The sequence below is a fragment of the Crocodylus siamensis genome, chromosome 4 (assembly GCF_052110815.1).
Source record: "Crocodylus siamensis isolate JL-2025a chromosome 4, ASM5211081v1, whole genome shotgun sequence".
Classification (NCBI taxonomy): domain Eukaryota; kingdom Metazoa; phylum Chordata; order Crocodylia; family Crocodylidae; genus Crocodylus; species Crocodylus siamensis.
Window position 1 is genome coordinate 54589715 of NC_143398.1, and position 19200 is coordinate 54608914.

Genomic DNA, 19200 nt, shown 5'->3' on the forward strand with positions numbered 1-19200 from the left:
TCATGTTCAGTTGGTATTGAAATTATTCAGTTGGGCTCTGCCTGTTTCCAGCTGAATTTTTAATGATATAATTGTAAAATAAAACTGAAGCAGCTGGCTGGGCTGCAGGGCAGTGCTGGGTAAGTTAAACCCACAGCATCATTTCAAAGAAAACCAGCCATATTTGAATATCAAAGCATAGCTGTCACCCTATATCCCACAATGCACCCCCTGTGTCCCAGTAATCTTTTTCCATTTCTTTAATTTTCTACTGGAAAATGCAACTGGGAGATACTTAATGCTTCCAGTGTTGTTTCCTTATAATACTGTCAGACAAAGGCAGGAGCAATGTTACAGAGAGGACCTTTCATCCATCTGTCAGGCAAAGAAAGAGGCTTAAACACTGAGAAAAGCAAAGAGGGTGGGAAGTTGAAAGGCACTATCATCTACTGGGAGGAACATTAGTAAAATTAGTGGGCCCTTAAAGTAATTAAAAAGCGTAATGTTAATTTTTCCTTTAGACTATGTTACCTGGTCTAAAAACATCTTTTTAAAAGAAATTGATGTCAAGTCCTATAAAAGTATCTTTGATGGTTTTATTATGTTTTCATTAACAATGCAAATTTTAAGAAGAAACTGATTATATGACCATAGGTACAGTCCTGGAGTGATAAGGGCCTAGTCTTTCCATGTTTACTAACTTTAGTAATCCTGACTCCCATGCAAAGTCCCATTGAGGTCAATTAGGATTACTTACAGAATAAGGGTCACAAGTTCAGGCCATGACTGCTTTGCCGTGTGCCTCAATTAACATTTGAGTTCTGCATTATTCATGCTGCTGCATAATCTGTCATAATGTACTGCTTAAATATTCAGCAGGGTCTTACCAAAGGGAAATAATGCATAAAATGTCTCAACTTTTAAAGAAGTAACAACCCAGATTAAGTGGAGAAGGGAACCCCTGACATAATTTAGAAAGATACTTGTGATACTGCACAAAGCATTGATTTCTTGGTTCAGTTATTTATAGCATGGGGTGAGTTAATCTCACATACCTCAAAATTAAAGAAAGCACTGTACTGAGTGTTGATCTTCATATGAAATGCCCTTTCCTTGCATATATCCTTTTCACATTAATATGATTTTTTTTTCAGTCTTCTTAGTCTTCACATAATTGTACCAAATTGAAGGGCAGAATGCTAACCCCTAAATTTTCGTTTGTAAGGAAGTCTGATAATTCTTGGATTATTTTATTTTTACATGCATGTAATTTTTACATGCATGTGCATACTCTCTCACTGTCTCTTTCAGTTCCATGCATGCCACACACACTCATGCACAGGAATGTAAATTGTAGGCTCCTGGATTGGAACTCTGGAGAAGTATACAGAAGAACAAAGAGATGGGCTGTCAGGCCCATTAATCATTCACCACTGCTGTTGTCATTACAGCTAGAGCTGTGCAAGTAGGCCAGGATTTGGCCTAATGAGCACAAGAAGTGGAAAACTGTTGGGACTGGATTTTATTTACTAAACACTGTATGCCACAGTGGTGGCTGGTACTTAAAGTACATGAAAGGCAGCAGGTAATCTGCCATCTTCTCTGTTGCCACTTCCTGCTGTCTACTGTAGGTTAGTTCTACAATTTTTTCCAGGAATAATTCAACACTGGATTCTAATAATTTACACAAATGTAGGGCTGCATGTCACGTTTCTACTTCTTTTTTGTGGGACTTAACATTAGTGTAAATGTTCTGTGTTCAAGCCCAGAATTTATTTAAAACTAGAAATCATTAAAACATTCTTTTTTTTACTCATTGGTTTTCTACTGTTGCTTCCCAGCCCTGTTATGCTCTAGCATATCCAGGCCTATCCTAGTGTATCTAGTTAACAAAGGAAGAGTGTGGCATCTTTAGTGGGTGTGACAGGTACCGTACCATTCTTTCTTACTGGGGCCCCTCCCCCCTCAACTCTCCTGCCATGATTTGATGTTATTGGGTGAAAGGAGGGGTTCAGTGGTGTTCCTCTTCTCGGAGGGGGACCCAGTGACGGAGGCACTACAGTTGCACTGTGATGTTCCTCAGGGCTCCACCTCCCCTACACCCTGTCCACTTGCCAACCGCTTAAGTGTTGGTCTCACTGTTCCGCCATTCACTGTAAGCCCCTTTACTAAGGGGTTCAGTGTCAGATTCAGCACCAATCGGTTGCCTGGATGTTAAGGCATCCAGAGCCCCAGTCCCTCATGCCAGAGGGTTGAGCTCATGTTATCTTGCATCTCTCTCTCTCTCCCTGAGAGCAAGATGCTCCTATAATCTCTGCAACTCGGGTAGCCAGTGACCAATCCTCTACAGCCTAGTGCAGGGATGCTGTTTCCCCTGCTCCAGGTGCAGGTGCAGCGCCTGCAGCAACACTCCTGCCAGCCACCAGAGTCATTGCCTGCCTGGCATGTTCCCTGCTGGTCTTCTCCATCGCTCCTTTGCCCCCTGCCAGCTTCTGGCAGGGTTTTTAAATCTTCCCATGGCGGCGTCTCCTGCTGCCGCCATTAGCCCAGTACTCCCCTGCTCTGGGAGCAGCTTTTTGAAAAGCTGGCAAAATGCCAGCTCACGTGGCTGTGGTGCCAGTTCCTGCTCTGGCCGCACGCCTTGAGGTGGAAATTCAGACAGGATCACTGTTTGGCTAACAGAAGCGCTTTATTTTGCATGGCCACGGGAGATCAGCAAGAGGCGGCTGATGCTTAACGACAGTAAAGAACAGACTGCTTTATATACTGATAAATCATGTACAGGTCAACCCTCCTTGCAACAGGCTCTTGGCAGTCTGACAGCAACTCATCTCAGTGTCTGGCGGGGCCGAGCAAGTTTTCTGAAGCTGTCTCCTGATAAGCTTATCCTGAAGGCCACCACGTTGTTTTCACTCGGCCTTCACCCACATCACATTTCCCCCCCATCCTAACCCAACACATATACACTCTTTTCAGTACTTTTCCATTACTCATCAGCCTGAAGGCAAGTTCTCCCAGGTGTTGGGGGCCTGATTATCCAACGCTGGGGCTCTTGGGGTTTCCCCCAGCCCCCACAGAGCTTGTGGGGTCTTCTCACCGCCACACAGAGTATCTCCAAAATTATGCAAAAACTTAACCATGATCCATTTCAGTGTTACACTTGCTGTTCACTACACTGGATCATATGTTTATAACTTAAACCATTGAAATGGCTGACTATTTATAAAAATGTTCATATTGTTTGCATGTTACTTATGAATGTGATCTTTTGAAAAAAAGCAGGAGGTAAAAGAAAAGGATATGTTAGTAGTAATGACTGTTACACAGATAATATTCTCCTTTTAAATTTTCAAAGCACATCTGTTCATCAAGAATACTCTGTGAGACAACTAGAAGAGAGCAAGATATTTCTCAATCTATATCAGAAGGAAAAACTGCTTCTTGTTTTCTTAGTATTAATTCTCTTTATCCCGTTTCTGCAATAACAGCAGCAGGATCTATTGCATCTTAAGAACACTGCTCATCTATGAACTATCTCTGACATTAGTGTGCAGCACCACGTTTGGGATCACATTTGTAAAAGCCAGGATTGAATTGCACGACAGGTTACATTCACTATAAAATGTGCCTAGTCAAGTCAGTTGGAACACTGCAGCTGGAATGAGAGATGTTCATTGTCAAAATCTAGATCAAATATTTGTCTGTGTTAATAGTTAATTTTCTACTGTTGCAAAATGATAACATAACTATGTTTTAAAAGAAATGGGCACGAGGGTATTCACCATCACAATTAAGTAACATGTTTCTGTTACACTATTAGTATCAATCAACAACTACTACTGAAACATCATGGATCACAACAGCATCTGAATATTAAAAATTACTGTCAGAAAAGGTTTCCAGAAACCATGCATGCTGTTTGTGAATGTATGGAGAAACCATTGACCCAGATTCATAGCTATAATCAGTTAAATAAAATATTGGCAGCTAGAGAATAATAAATCTTGCTATCCCATCCTAAAGAAAAAGTCTTCTCTTTTACTGTACTTTTTATGTCATGTTATTGATCAAAGTAAAACAGGTTCTCAGATGAGCAGAAAGAAAAGGCGTACACATTGGCATTGATATGAGAAGAAGCAGCCAAGTAATTGCATCCTCTTTCTCTACTGGCATGCTGGGTTTGCCTTCAGCCTGAGGGAGTCTCTAACACAGTATCTTAGCATGGCATCAACATTTCTGATATCACTTTCAGCATAAAATAGAACCACTTAGCAGATTGCATTAAAATAAATTAATGTGCTCCAAGTCATGTATTACTGAACATTTCATTTCAGGCAATGATAAAAAATATAAAGAAGTCCCCCAGTGATTCCAGAAGCAGTCATATTCACTGCTGGCTATTGCAGTCATAGTAGTGCAGTAGAGAGTCAGTTATTCAAATACTGGTTATTTGGGCTGTTCAGTTATCCAAATGCAGGACCGACTGCCAATCTACACAGTACAAGTGAGATCAATGGTGACCGAAGAAAAAAAATTGTTTTAAAGGTTGAGAAAAAAATTGAAATAATCAAACTGAAAAAACATTGATGTATATATAAAGGTTGATGCATATATACACACATTATGTATACATCATCTATGTTTGCATTTAACATAACATGTTTTATACAGCATGTATATGAGTTAATCTTACATGTTCCATAACCAAGCAATTTGAATATGAATTTTGTTTGCAATTACCTCACATAATTAATTCCCTACTATTATAGAGTAAAAAGTAGTGTGACAATTAGTGCTAGCAGAGATTAATAATACATTCATAGAAATCAAAACTGTCCTTGGGTAGGATAATTCTGTAATATGCATCTATTCAATTTTTGGCTAGTCTTAAGGGCATAAGCAAACATACACATCCCTATATACATAGTTTACATCAATATGGTTAATATTTGATCAGTAGTACCGCTATTGTTACAACTGTCAGGCAGAAGGCAGGGTGAAGATGCACCTTATAGGTTAACTGAATGAAACATACATAAGTTTTCATGAGCAAGATTTCATTTCATCAGATGCTATGAAAGGGTGTGAAGACAGCAGGCTATCAAATCGAGTGATTTGAACAAATCAGGGAGGGTGAAAAGGAGGGAGGAGGGCAGTGGTGTTAGTAACATTTTTGTATTTTAATATAGATATTGTCTATATGATCATAAAATATTCCTTTTCACTTGCAGGACATACTGCTTGTTTAACAGTGGACAGCGCTACTAACAATTTTTTGAAAGTTGCATTGTTTGATGTCTTATTTAGGGGGGATAGTGCCACCTACTGAATCACTACTACAATTTCCATGAGCACGCTGATGGAGTTTTTTTGATTGCTTACCAATAATCTGATTTAATATAGTTTAATCTGATGACATTTTCATGTTGGGAAAGCTTTTGAGGCATAGTTTTGTTTAATGTCAGAATATTTGGAAAGCATGAATCTTTTAAGCTGTAGAATATTCTAATATTTATAATCAGTTTCAATTAATTTCCTTTTGGCATTAGGGTGTTTCTTTATCCCCTCATTGGGTATCTTCTGCTACATCTGTGTTTGCCTGAAAGCTATATTCAGCCTGTGTTTCTAGATGTTTTTTGACATCTTTCCTCAGGGAATTGCATACAAAATAGGTCACAGGCTTTAATCATAAAGGAACAGTGGGTTCTATGCATCTTGCACTAAATATGGATAAAATTTGGGTATCTTCTAAATCAATGATGATTAAATGCTTAACCATTGAAAGAACTCTGCGAAAGTACACTAAAATCACTTCATTTTTTCACAATATTTCATTCAGAAACATTTTTTCTTTTATAACCCTACTAGTTGCCCCGGTAGATCCTAGTAGGAAAGTGGATGGTGATACCATTATTTTCTCTGATGTGCAAGAAAGATCAAGTGCTGTCTATCAATGCAACGCTTCCAATGAATATGGCTACTTGCTGGCCAACGCATTTGTGAATGTTCTGGGTAAGAATCAGTCTTTCACACTTCATGCTCTTTCCTCCTTTGTAATACTGCCACCCAAGTTACAGTCCTCCGGCATTCCAGGAAGCAGAATCCCCATCCCCACCCTCCTGTTCTGTGTGGACAAACTTTCTACCCCCTGAGCTCTACTGCCTAGGGGCAGTTCTGACACCAAGCCAACTCCTCTGCCTACCACTGGTGGTGTGACCTTCCCACCCCCAGGATTGCATCCCTGTGCAAACAGCCTGTAGAGCACATGTAGCTGGCCATGTTGCAGGGCAAAGACATGTCCAGGAGTGGGGTTTAGAGAGTATTGTGGGGCAGAGGGAACAAGGTAGGATGCTGGATTGGGTACCCATGACTGGGGGCTTCCTTCCCAGGGTAGGGGTAATAGCTCCCCCAAAAGCACCTTCCCTCACCACTCCCACTTCCCAACCACCCTGGGAAGCATGACCAGCACCCCCACATCCCATTCTTAAATCCCAGTGTATTAAAACCTTAGGTCTTTAATTTACTTCCTCTTTATTTCTTTTTAAATTCCTTTTTTACTTCTTTTTATTTTATCCTTCAGTGGATGACTTCCTTCATTTTACCACCCTTCCCTCACTCCCATTTCCTTTCCACCACCCATTTCATTGCCCACACCTATCTAATTTCCACCTCCCAGCTTCATGTTTCTGTACCTGCCTTCCTACCCCACCGATCTCTCCATCTTTCACATACCCCCACCTAAAGCAGGGATAGAAGCCTGTCTTGACTCACCAGCCTTGTAGTGGCAACTCACAGCTGTACCTCCTAATCCAGTTCCTGCTCACAAGCTCTTTAGCGGCAAGACACAGCTGGGCAGGTGGAAAACAGAGAAGGTTTTTAGCCCTAAGGTGTGACTGCTCCAAACTTGAGCTAGCACTAACACCAGTCAATATTTGAGCAGCTCAAAGTGCAATGTCTAATAAGGTCATAACTGTTCCTGAGCTCTAGCCTATCCTCTCCATTGGAGCATCCATGGAAGCATCCTGTCCCCCTTTCTTTGTTATGCAAATCAAACAAGAATAGCTACGTTGCATAAGTATGAGGAAGTGTAACTTAAGTTTTATAATTTCTTGCCATTTCATTGAATTTTGGTATTTAGTCACCAAGGGTCTAGCTCACCTATCTAAAAATTGGGTCTTAACAAGTGTTCCTTCCCTCTAAAATGTTCACCTAGCATCAGGTAAGTGTTAGAAGTGAGGAGTTCACTCAGGTAAGACCTGTGACACTTTCAAGAACCTCTCAAAACTGGTACAGAAGCTACACTTACATGAGAATCTAGTTTTGCCTGTGGCTGGAATACTTCCCCCTAAGAAATTTTCTCCAGATGAGTAACATGGGCTCTGATGTTTTTCTTGGAGTTGTACAAAGCTAATAGTAAAACCCCAGGCATAAGAAGTTCATCTTGTAGAGGCTCTCCATGTGTAACAAGCCGAATCAGTTGCATTAGGCTGAGTATCAGGGTTCCTGATGAAAAAACCCTGCTTGATTCCAACAGGAACCACACAGGAAAAAAAATACTTCACCTCAAAATTCTGCCCTGGTCCTGATCTTCCTGGCTTATTTGCACCCAAAGAGTTCCCAAGAAGGTTAGGGCCTCCTCAGAACCATATAGTCAAATTCTCAATAGTCCTTTTTTCTCCAAGGATTTTGTGACTTCATCCTCCAAGCATTGCCACATGTTCTGTTGTTTGTTCACTGTAAAGGAGTGGGGGAGAGATTTTCCCTGAAAATCAGAGCCTGTACTAGCAGCAGAAGTTATTTAGAGCTGGGGAGAGCATTCATATCACCTCAGAGAAAAGTCATAAATATATAATTCCACAGGCTGTTCTTGATTTCCTTAATCGAGCATGCCAGGCATTTTTTGTTGTCTTGTATTTTTAGCGGAGTCACCAAGAATCCTGACGCTTCCTAATACACTGTATCAAGTCATTGCAAACCATCCTGCATTGCTAGATTGCTCTTATTTTGGTTCACCTAAGCCTGAAATTAAATGGTAAGTTTTAGCCTTTGTGTGTAAAAAACTTAACCACAGATTTTGTTACTATGAATTTTCACTTTGCAAAATAAAATAAGGCTCTCTTTATAACATAAATGGTTAAACTATTCAACTTCTTATGACTATATTGTAATACGTTTTTTAACTTAACACTTAAGTAAATACCTATAGATTCCAATTTGTTTCCCTACAGAACGTTGCTCAATATTTCTGTCTTATTTTACTATTCCTAGTTTTATTTTCTAGTATTATTAAATGATTGAATGAACACATAATATTGGATAACAATACTGTCTTTAATATGAAGGTTTAAGGGAGTGAAAGGGAACAACCTGCATGGTGATGCGTATGTTTTCCATGATAACGGAACCTTGGAAATTCCTGTGGCACAGAAAGATAGCACGGGCACGTATACATGTATAGCAAGCAATAAATTAGGAAAGGAAGAAAATGAGGTCCAATTAGAAGTTAAAGGTAATAAATCAGTCATTTTGTAGAGCATTCTAATCGCAATTAACCCCAGAATTTCAAACTTGTTAAATGTCTAATAGCAACTTCTAAATTTCAGATCCAACAATGATTATTAAACAACCAGAATACAAAATCATACAGAGGTCTGGTCAAGTTTCCTTTGAATGTACAATTAAACATGATCCTACCTTACTACCAACAGTCACATGGTTGAAGGACAATAGTGAATTGCCAGATGATGAAAGGTATACATAAATTATTAATTCCTTTTTTCTTTTAATGAATTTTTTGTTGTTTTTGCTCCCATTCTTTTAAAATGCACAGGGCCACTTAATATCAAGAGCAGGTTAATGTTTGATTTTGGCTAGCAGTGTATCCTGGTTCACGGGCAAAGTCAAGACAGAAGTTTAAAATAAGATAATATATAAACCAGGGGTTTCAAACTCACGCAACCCTCCAAATAGATCCTGACCATGGGGCTCTTCACAGACCAGATCAAGATGTGGCAGTGGGGTGAGTGGCATCAAGACACAATCAAGAGTTAATACAGCATCATCTACCCCTAGTGTCACCACCATGCATCCCCAGTAGGGCTCAATATGGATATTATGGCAGCGGGCCCCATCTCTGCTTACCCTGTCCCCAGATTTCTAGCCCATGGAGGAGCCCATAATACAGATATTTGACACTCCTGATATAAACAAATAGGAAAAAAGGGATAGATAAATATTAGCAAAGCAGAAGATATGAAATGCAGGTCAAGAAGGGAAGCTAAAGACACAAAGGAAAAAAACATTTAAAACTACTGCTAATAAGTAGTAGTTTAAGTATATTAGGGAAGAAATAAGTGCTATAACTAGTAAAAGAATTTTATGAGCTAGAGATGGTTAAATGTTAATAACAAGGAAAGATAAGTGTTCAGTAATTATTCTGTATTTAAAAAGATGTGCATGTATCATATGAAGATGAGAAATTTTATTTTCAGTCCATTGGTAACTGAGAAGGATGTTAGATAAAGTCTACTAAGAATAAACATTTTAATTGAAATCAGCAGACCCAAGTATCTTCAACCAAAGACTACTAAATAAGCTAACTGAGGAAATGTCTGGCTTACTCATATTACTTTTAATGAATTTTGGAATGCTGGGGAACGCCTAGAGGATTGGGTATAGTGGGATAATGTTATGCCAGTATTCAAAGAGGGCAAGTGGGATGACTAGGGTTGAGTCTGGTTAGCTCAAAATCACTCATGGCCAAATTAATGGAAAAGCCATTATGGCCTACAGGTAATACCAAAGTAAAGAATAGGAACAAAATTAATGACCGTCAACACCCCTTTATGCAAAAATAAGCCTTGTCAAACGAACTTGATTTCCTTCTTTAATACTATAACAAGTTATGTGCATAAAAGTAACCATGCAGGTATAACATTTTTGTAAGGCAATTTACTGCATATCAACATAACATTATGATTAACAAATAGTGCTATGTAACGTTGGCAAGAACCATGCTGAATGGATTAGGAATTAGCTAAATGGAAGGTCTCAGAATGCGGTTTTGAGTAGGGACCTCCCCAAATTAAGGAGCCAGAGAGCCGATTTCATGGGCTGATCACAGGGCTTGCTACCATTTCCATGGGCTTATCGCAGTGGGGCCCCACCATACCTCTAATTGGTCCTGGTGACCCTGCCTCTTGCTGCTGATTGAGGGCTGTCTGTCATACTACTCCTCCCCTTGCTGCTGATTGGCTGAAAGAGCTGTCTGTTATGTGGCCCCACTCCTTGCCATGATTGGTGGAGAGGGGCAGGGCTACACAACAGGCAACACTCTTGCCAATTAGGGGTAGCAGCAGCTACTATCTTGACTGCTCCCCTTCATGTCAGCACCCCCGTCTTGCCCCCCAGTGGGCTGTGCAGCTGAGCTGTAGGGGTCATGAGGATCCCTGGCTCCGACTGGGGCCAGCATTTTATTTTTAGTAAGTTGTTGCTTTTTGTTAACGGATTTTGTGGACATTTTCTGATTTCATGGACAATACCCAATTTCATGAATTGAGTAGTTCCCTAGTTATGAAGGATCATCACTGAATAATGTCAATCTCCCTGGAAGGTGACCAGGCTCTGTTGGGCTGCTAAAACTATAATGAGCAGGGAATGTCAAGCCCTTGAAAATAGCATGTGGAAGATGGTAAGTCAAGCGACACATCTTCTGGAGAGAGAGAGAAATTCAACACATACCGAAGTAGTAGAATAGAGGTACACCTGCATGGGCATCTGTGGTAACTCGTAAGTGGTTTTCTTATGAAATAATTAGAGTTGGATTGGTTTCTATAGTTATTCAATGTATAACAAAAGTATAAAGGCTGCAACTCTTCTACCACACATCAGCCATGTAAACCATAGGTGATTGGTGCCTCCTGAGTCTGGGGGGGCACCCATAGAAGCTGGCGGCAGTGTCAGGGATGGGGCTGGCAAGCACCTTCAGAAGCCACCGGCAGTGTCGGCAGCAGGAACGTCCCTGTCATGCCCCTCCGCCCCCCGTACCCTTCTTAGCAGTTACCTATGATGTAAACCTCTGTGCACTTCCCCTCTGTCTGCTGATCTGATCAGCCAGTTGACAATGAGTAAAGTTTTTCTAGTTGTACTTACTGTGCAACATCTTTAAGCTGACTAAGTACTGCCTGCAGCCAACCAGGTACAAAGCCAAACTGTGAAGGGCTGGGGCCCAGCTAACCAAGCTACATGAACCAATATGTAGGTATGTTCACAGGGAAAAACTAGTAGATACTAACAGGCTGTTTGTCAGAGAAAGGCATAACAAGAACTAGTAGGAAATTCAAAATAGAAATTAGATGCATATTTTTAATAGTAAAGGTTGTAGAGTAGACTATAACAGGTCTTAAGTTGCTTAATAGCAATTTAGTATGTAGCATTTTCTTGCATTCATTTGAATAGAGTCTGGGTAAGAGAAAAAGAAGAGAAGGAAATGACCAGCCAGAGGATGTCACAGTGTGTAAACAGTTGTAGAAAATTCAAAAAAGATGGATTGCAAAAAACTAGGCTTATGGCTGCCTAGAATACATGTAGTGGTTTGATGCTATATAAGGCTAATTCTAGACAAGATATAGCTTAGATATGGAATAAAAATAGGTATATGAATATTAATTGGGATGGCATCTATTAGAAACAGTTTTATATTTTTTACCTTATTCAGCAAGCTTTTTGATGTAGAGCCTGGCAATAAAGTATAAAAATCATGGACTCTTTGCTCTTCAGCCTTGAGTTAAGATTTTTGTTAAATAGCCCATCTGCAAATAAACCAAGATGAGAGCTCTTTTAAAACTTAATTTGAAACATATATGAGAAGTCCTTTTCCCTAACAGGCTAGCCATCTGGTAGAGACTTTTTAAGACTTTAGATCTTAGAGAAATTAATTTTAATTTCTCTCAAATATTAATAAGATTGTTATTTATTTATTTAAATGAATGCACGTTTTACAAATTTTATTCATTTGCTCGATATGGCTAAACTGTGCTGTTTGTTCATTTATATCTTACATGTATTTCATTATTAAATTTGATATTCAAATGTACCTGCATTTATGTTTGTATTTAATTTTGGTGAGATTGACTCTTCAAACCTTTCTTGGTTCTCTGAATATATCCAAGGGACAACAAGATAATTAATCACTGGAACATACTACCATGGGAAATCTCTTGATGTCTCCAGATAAAGGACAAGATGCCTTTCTGGAACATATGTTTAGGTCAAATGCAAATATTTAGTCTTGTGGTACCTAGGTAAAACTTAGTGCGGGGTGAAAATGAGATGGTGCAATGGTCACTTATGGCTATGAGTTCTATGTTGCACTGCTGTAAATGAAGGAAAATGTTCTCTTGATCCAGGCTTTTAAAGCCCTGGCAGACTTTAAGACCTGTGTAGGAGAGCAAGGTTTTTCTCCTGGGTCACCCTAAGCTAAAACTCAGTTAAATTTCAAAGTAACTTGTGGCAGATAAGCAGGAATATCAATCTGGGTCCCAAAGGAACTGGGAAGCTGAGGTCCTGGAGGGAAGTTCTAGAAGTAAAGCTGGAAAAAGGATTCTCAGCTTCTGCTAATACTAAGTTATCAGTACAGCTAGACTAGTAAAAGGGTGTGTTGGACATTGGGTAAATATCACTACTCAAGTAAAATCTTTATATGAAACATGAAAAGAATATTTTATTATGGATTTGTTTGTGGTGATGTCTATGTCATATTAATTCTTCTGTGTTAATTATTAATCCCGTCAGTGTTTAGTCGATGTTGGTGACCATGTTGGTGTAATTCAATTCTGCAGTTCCAGACAAGTGATTTTTGAGTAGAAACTGTAAAAAAAATCTATTAAAAGAAAAGTTGAGGCAAGTTGTCAAAGGCACAGATACTTATAAAGGTCTGCAATACATTTTATATGAATTATTTCTGCAAAACTGGATCAAACAAACGTTTGAAGTTTACATTCACAAATGATTAGCAAATGCAGAAAAAGTGAATTCATTTTTAAAAAAATGATCACGTTCATAGCTCAAGATTGGTTTTAAGGTTGCCTTTTGGAGCATGTCAGTGTTCTGGGGTAACTGCAAATTAAAGTGAAGGCTTTTTTTGGCTTGTAAAATGCAAATATGACCATTTTTGGTGCCACGCATTTACAAATCAGATGCAGTTGTCAAGAGGTAGCCTACAAAACAAAAGAAAAAACACACTTGAAACTTGATGTTTCTTATTAATGATAAAGTAATTGTTGTACAAAACTTGAAATTACCTTCATCTTTGGAGACCTTGCTGTTAACAAAGTTATTAAGATGCTTTTGAGTTTTGATGATATGTTCACACACGCTTATTATAAAATATATTATCAAAATATATTGAATACATTGTATTTACAGGCTTATTGTTGGAAAAGAAAATTTGACCATTTTGAATGTGACTGATAAGGATGATGGAACCTATACCTGTATTGCTAATACTACTCTGGACAGCGTTTCTGCAAGTGCTGTGCTCACTGTTGTTGGTAAGATTGTATTTAAAATTCATAAGGACAAAACTAAGTTTATTTTGTAGAAAATATAAAACAAAATCCAAGGTCCTTTGTCCTTCATTCTCTTTGGCTGTGTAGCTCATTTTTAAGGTAGTAAACACCAATTCAGTCTTACCTAAAATGTTTACCTTTCTGGGATAATAAGCTATGGACCAACTCCATAGCAAAAAAGCTTCAGATAATCAGTAGCATCTTCATTAGGATGAAGTCAGTCTTGTGTGAATGGGATTTTACTTAGATCAGAGCTGTCTAACTTTTAAGTAGCTGAGGGCCATACACTCCTTGGGCAACACCAATGGGAGCTATGGACCCCAGGGACCACATGCCCCCCTGTCCCCCCACTGAATCGAGCATTTGAGTGGTTGCCCCCCACTGCTGTACTTCATGTCCCAGCCCCTTCTCTGTGATCCCAGGTGCTACCTCACTGCTGCTTCTGGTGCATCCCCACTGCACCATACACTACCCTTCTGTTCCTCCTAGCATCCATCCCACCCTTGCTGCATTGCATGCAACCCTGCTGCTATCTGTACCCTGCCTCCCACTGCTGCTCCCCATGCCCTCTTTCTGTACTGCGTTCTTAGGTACCCTGACTCGCCCTTTGCTTCCTAGCCGTGAGATCTCTCTGCTGTACCACAGCACTCAGGCATCCTGGATTGTGGGGTCCCCTGGCTGGATGGCTGGGACAAAGATTGTAGACTGCATGCAGTCCAATGGCCACCAGTTGGACAAACGTACTTAGATCATACCTGAGCTAGCAAATATTGTTCATGATTCTTAGTGAAAGAATCTGGTAAGTGTCTCAGGCCAACGTGTGCTGGTGGTCCAAAATGCTGCAGTAGTCTCAAAACCTGGTGAATAATGTCGTAAGCAAACTCCATGTAAATACTTGGTCCATAGGAAAAAGCATTTTGTCTAGGCACTGTAAGATCATTTTACTTTATTTTCTTAATTTTAATATATGTATATTCAGAATTGGAGGGTTTATCATTTTAGCCAACAAATTAATCAGTGAATGTTTTAAAATTAAACTCTTCCACTAGATGCAGTAACTTTATCTCTAACAAACATAATCTTTGACTACAAGTAATTCCTATTGCTTTGGCTACTAACTAATTAAATCCTTTATATTAATGTTCTTTTCAGCTCCTTCCCCAACTCCAGCTATCATTTACGGTAAACTAATACAAAGTTTCTTTTTGCATCACTAAGCACATTTCATACTTTTGCCTGTTGCAAACTGCAATTGCTTTTTTTGTTTGTTTGCTTCATGTCATTTTACATTTTTTAATTTAAGCAGAAAGGAGCTCTGTGCATTCATCTCATTACGTTCTTACTAGATATTGAAACTGTTTCATTACTAGGATCAAACAATATACAAAAAATGAACTTTTTAAGCAAACTATTTTAATGTAAGTCATGTAAGTCGGTCACAAAATAATGTGGGTTTGTCACACCAACTAGAGTAATGCAGAGTATTTCTGTAGTACATGAAATACAAAACAAAGATTTAAACAGTAGAATTCAGCAATTCCTTCAGTCTAGTGCAACCAGATTACACTCCTGATTTCATATCATTTAAGTTATTGGATGTTCTATCATTCGTCTCACTAGGAGTGGCATTAAGACCCATGTGGTCTAGCTTCCACTAGGCAGAAGCATGGAAAAAATGAAGTAAATGCTGAAAATCTGATTGTAACAGTTTACGTGACCCTTTGTACACATCTGCTTTCTATTTTTCAGTAGACAGGGTGCCTAAAAACTGCTAAGGACTTGATTTTGTGTCGAGTTTTTTCTTGCTAAAAATTAAATAAGACGGTATCACCCCACTTGTTTTCCATTGAGTAACATTGCATTTAAATATTATGCCATGACAGTTTCTACGTTTTAATCCTGTGAAATGTGTGAGATAAGGTCTTAAATTTCCTGTCATGTTTTCACAATGGATCTGTTATGAAAATGGTGGCATAATGATTTAAGCTATGGATACATGAATTCAAGACCTATGTGAACCTATATTAAAGGCTGTTCCCTAGTAGATGCAGTTATAAATGGTCACTCGGGCTGGGAACTCCAAGGCAACCAAACACAATGCAGAACATATCACTCCCTTATGTGTCGTTGGTTAAACTGATATACTTTAACCACGCTAACCCAATGGACTGTTCGACTTGCATTAACCTTTCTGGACCCAATGCTTTGAATATTTAAAAATATGAGTAACTTGAATGTAAATGCAGTGTCCTTGGATAAGCCCCATTGATTCTTATGCATTTTTAGACTGAACAGGCATCCATTAGTCTTTAATTCCAGAGTATTAATTATTTGATAAGTGATTTTTCATCACTTTGTAATGAACAGCTACATAATTACATGTGCAGAGAATTGTATCTTAGCAACTCATTTGATATTTTTAAATTCTTGAAATACGTAGGGATAATTTAAAATTCTAAATTTTTTCTTACCCAGAGAGTATCTGCTTTAAAGTTGTATTTGAAATGTTTTGAAGTAATTCTGAAACAGTTTCCCTTTAATGTCTGTGCCACTTTATTTTCCATTTGTTAGCATTAATTTGATTGCATATGCAGTAGTTTGCTACTCATTCATTATACTACTTATATCTATTAACAGAATATGCTGATAAACATGTAGATGATCCATGCATTTCATATTTCTTTGCCTGTCATTACACTAGCTTTTATATCATATAGCAGTCAGTCATAGAATTCCTATTTAAACTGCTTACTTGTTTTGCAAATATTAAGAAAAGTTCCAAGCAACTTCATTTTATATCCATTTTGTTACAGCTGTATGTTCATAACCACTAAACCATGTTTATACAATTGCAGTAGATCAGTATTGAGCTTTTGGAGAACTTTTGGTTGGAATGTGAGAGTGATTGTCAAAAAGAAAACCCTGTTTGGTTTCTTTTCTTTAGTTACTGTGTGTTTGTTTGGTTTGCAGCACATCCAAACCCACCCTTTGATTTAGAATTGACAGGTCATCTAGAAAGAAGCATACAGCTTTCATGGATACCAGGAGATGACAACAACAGTCCCATTACAAGTATGTTTGTCCACTGATTCCTTCTAACTGAATTAAGTATTTTCATTTTTCTAATTCCAATAAATTTTGAACTATACCTTATTGTAGTGTAGTGATATGTAAACTTTTCAGATTCATTTAGCCATTATTTATTTATGAATTTATAAATTAGTGAATTTGGGGGAATTTGTAGTTTTGGTATAGCATACACTTTTTAGGTGTGCCTAAAGAATAGAACAATGAATGCCTTATAAGTGTAGTAATAATAAACAATGATAAACATAAAACATAATAGTTTTATTCTTCTCATCCATTAGACTACTTTGTGATCTGTCAGAATTTGTCAGTGTTTTTTAGAATGTAAAACCAGAAGGTATTATGTAGTCTAACCTGGTTATCTTAGGCCCTTAAATTTCACCTAGTTACCATTGCAGAGTAACTTGTATTTTTATACAGATTGATTGGCCACCCTTGTCATGTGGTACCTAGACACTCCAGGTAGACCATGGGTGGGCAAAATGGCAGATCCGGCCAGCAGTGAGACTCCATTTCCCAGCAACCCCTGCCCATGCTGCTCTCAGTTGGTCTTCATGGAGACCCCAGGAGCGCTGGGCCATGAGGGCACAGAGGCGTAGAACTGGGGCTCTTCCCCAGTCCAGCCCAGCTCTGTCATGGCTCCATGGTGCTGGGGTCTCCATGGAGATCAGCCAGGAGCAGCATGGGCAGGGCACATGGCTTCAGGGGGAGCCGCTCTGGAGCTGGGACTGGAATCTTTTGGCAATGATGGCACAGGGTCTGGGCCAGGGTAGAGCCTCGATCCACTCCCTATATGTCCCTGCCCATGGAAGCCATGCTCGTGGCAAGCAAGTGGGCAGCAGATTGCAGCTCTGCCTTGTCCCTGCACTGTCACTGCCCCAGGATCACAGGGTTTCCCCATCCCCATCCTGCTGTCTTACTTTCAGCTGCAGCCCCATCCCAGTCACCTGGCTGTGTGCCCTGCCCATGTGGTCGATGGCAGGTGGATGGGTCAGGGTACTCATGCACCAGGCCTGGGTCCAGCAGTGGCAGCCAGAAGGAGCTGCTGCCACAGGGACTGCTGGGAAATGGAGTCCACTGCAAGCCAAATATAACCCATGGGCCTGTCTTGGCCCACCTCTGCTCTAGATCATTCCTGCAGGTCCCTGCATTTAATAAATGGCCTGTGATAGAGCAGAAAAAGACAGTGGTGAAGTGGTGGGCTACATCATTTAGTGCTCAACTTCCGGCAAGAATGTTTTCTTTGCCACAGGCTCTGTAGGAGCAGACCAGAACAAATACATTTAAGTTATCTATTGAACTTACCTCAGAACTTCCTGCTTCATAATGGATTAAAGAGTTTCTTGAACTGAGGGTTAGCCAACTTACTTTAAAAAAAAACAACAACCTAGACTTCAGCTAACTCTTCTAAATGTGTTACATGTAAAAATAGTGGCAGAGCAGGAGGAAAGAAACTTACTGTCACTGCCAACTGGTGTTCACTAAGTTCACTTACTGAACCGACCAACTCCCTTGAATTATCATGAAGTCACCTGTAATTTGCTATTGTGTTCTCTAAGACAGTGCGATGGCAAGGAAGTTTGGTGCCTGGGGCAAAGTACACAGTAGCAGCCTGTCCTCACCCCATGCACAGATCTGGGGGGCTCATGGCTCCGTCTCACGGCCTGCCTTGCCTGGGCAGAGCCTCTTGGCGCCCCTTCACTTCGGTGCCCAGGGTGGTCGCCCCACTTGCCCCCTCTTGCTATGGCACTGATCTGAGAAATACCGTTATAAATCATTATGACAATATAGAAGAGCACAGAAGCTTATGCTAATTATCTCGTAATAAGATGGAGCTTTCTGAATTGGCTACCATCAGTCTTTGAAGTTCTCTTCCCTCGGCCAAACTCATAGCCCAAGTCAGAGCCTGATGTGAAATGCTGTTGTTTACTTTAGAATTTATTTTTTCCTCCTGATTTTCTGTTGTTTTATTCTGACAAAGTGACTTAATCTTCATTATTACTGGAAGCAGCAGCTGTGGTTTTTATTGCTATTCACTGTGGACCTATTAATGTAATTTATATATTTATTAAGTCAGTAGACCAGCAGCTAACACCTGTTTTAACAGGAATCATGAGTAGTACAGAAGAGATTCCCCTCACTTTGTGCAGGTTCTGTATGTGCGAATTTGCTCTTACGCATTGACCCCTTTTATACCAAAAATTTGTTATATGCAAGGTAAATTCACGCATGCATTTGGCGTGGTGGAAGCCTGCAGTCAGCTGCTTTGTGCAGTGCATTGTGGGAGTGACACACACCAAAATACAGTCTCCTCTGTGGATCTGTGCTCCTCACTCATTGTCTGCGACATGTTTCTGTAGTTGCCATCCCCATCATGGTAACATTCACGCCATTGTGCTTGTGTATACTGTCTGCTGTTGATGAGTACCAAAATTGTCTTATAAAAGTGGTAGAAATGGGTTTGGGGGTTAGTACAGTTGAGGTCTTGGGACATATCCCTATTTGTTACATTATAAAGTGGGTTTCCTTTATGCAAAATTGGGTTATGTTCCATTTTCCAGGTACA

The 19200-nt window shown here is 39.6% G+C and overlaps 1 protein-coding gene across 30 annotated transcripts in view; it reads left to right on the top strand.

Moving 5' to 3' along the window:
- The window catches only part of NRCAM (neuronal cell adhesion molecule), a 250160-nt gene that overhangs the window by 164639 nt on the left and 66321 nt on the right, over positions 1-19200 (top strand). For 22 of the 30 annotated variants that reach the window (XR_016441757.1, XM_090042304.1, XM_090042305.1 and 19 more), the window contains 7 exons: positions 5848-5991; positions 7900-8011; positions 8322-8488; positions 8583-8730; positions 13405-13529; positions 14700-14729; positions 16518-16619. Coding sequence is in view for 29 of the 30 variants with exons in the window: in XM_090042304.1 (XP_089898430.1) it covers positions 5848-5991; positions 7900-8011; positions 8322-8488; positions 8583-8730; positions 13405-13529; positions 14700-14729; positions 16518-16619 (828 nt within the window). In the remaining variant the exon portion in view is untranslated. The remainder of the gene's footprint in view (positions 1-5847; positions 5992-7899; positions 8012-8321; positions 8489-8582; positions 8731-13404; positions 13530-14699; positions 14730-16517; positions 16620-19200) is intronic. The other 8 variants (XM_090042309.1, XM_090042325.1, XM_090042326.1 and 5 more) reach the window with 1 other exon arrangement.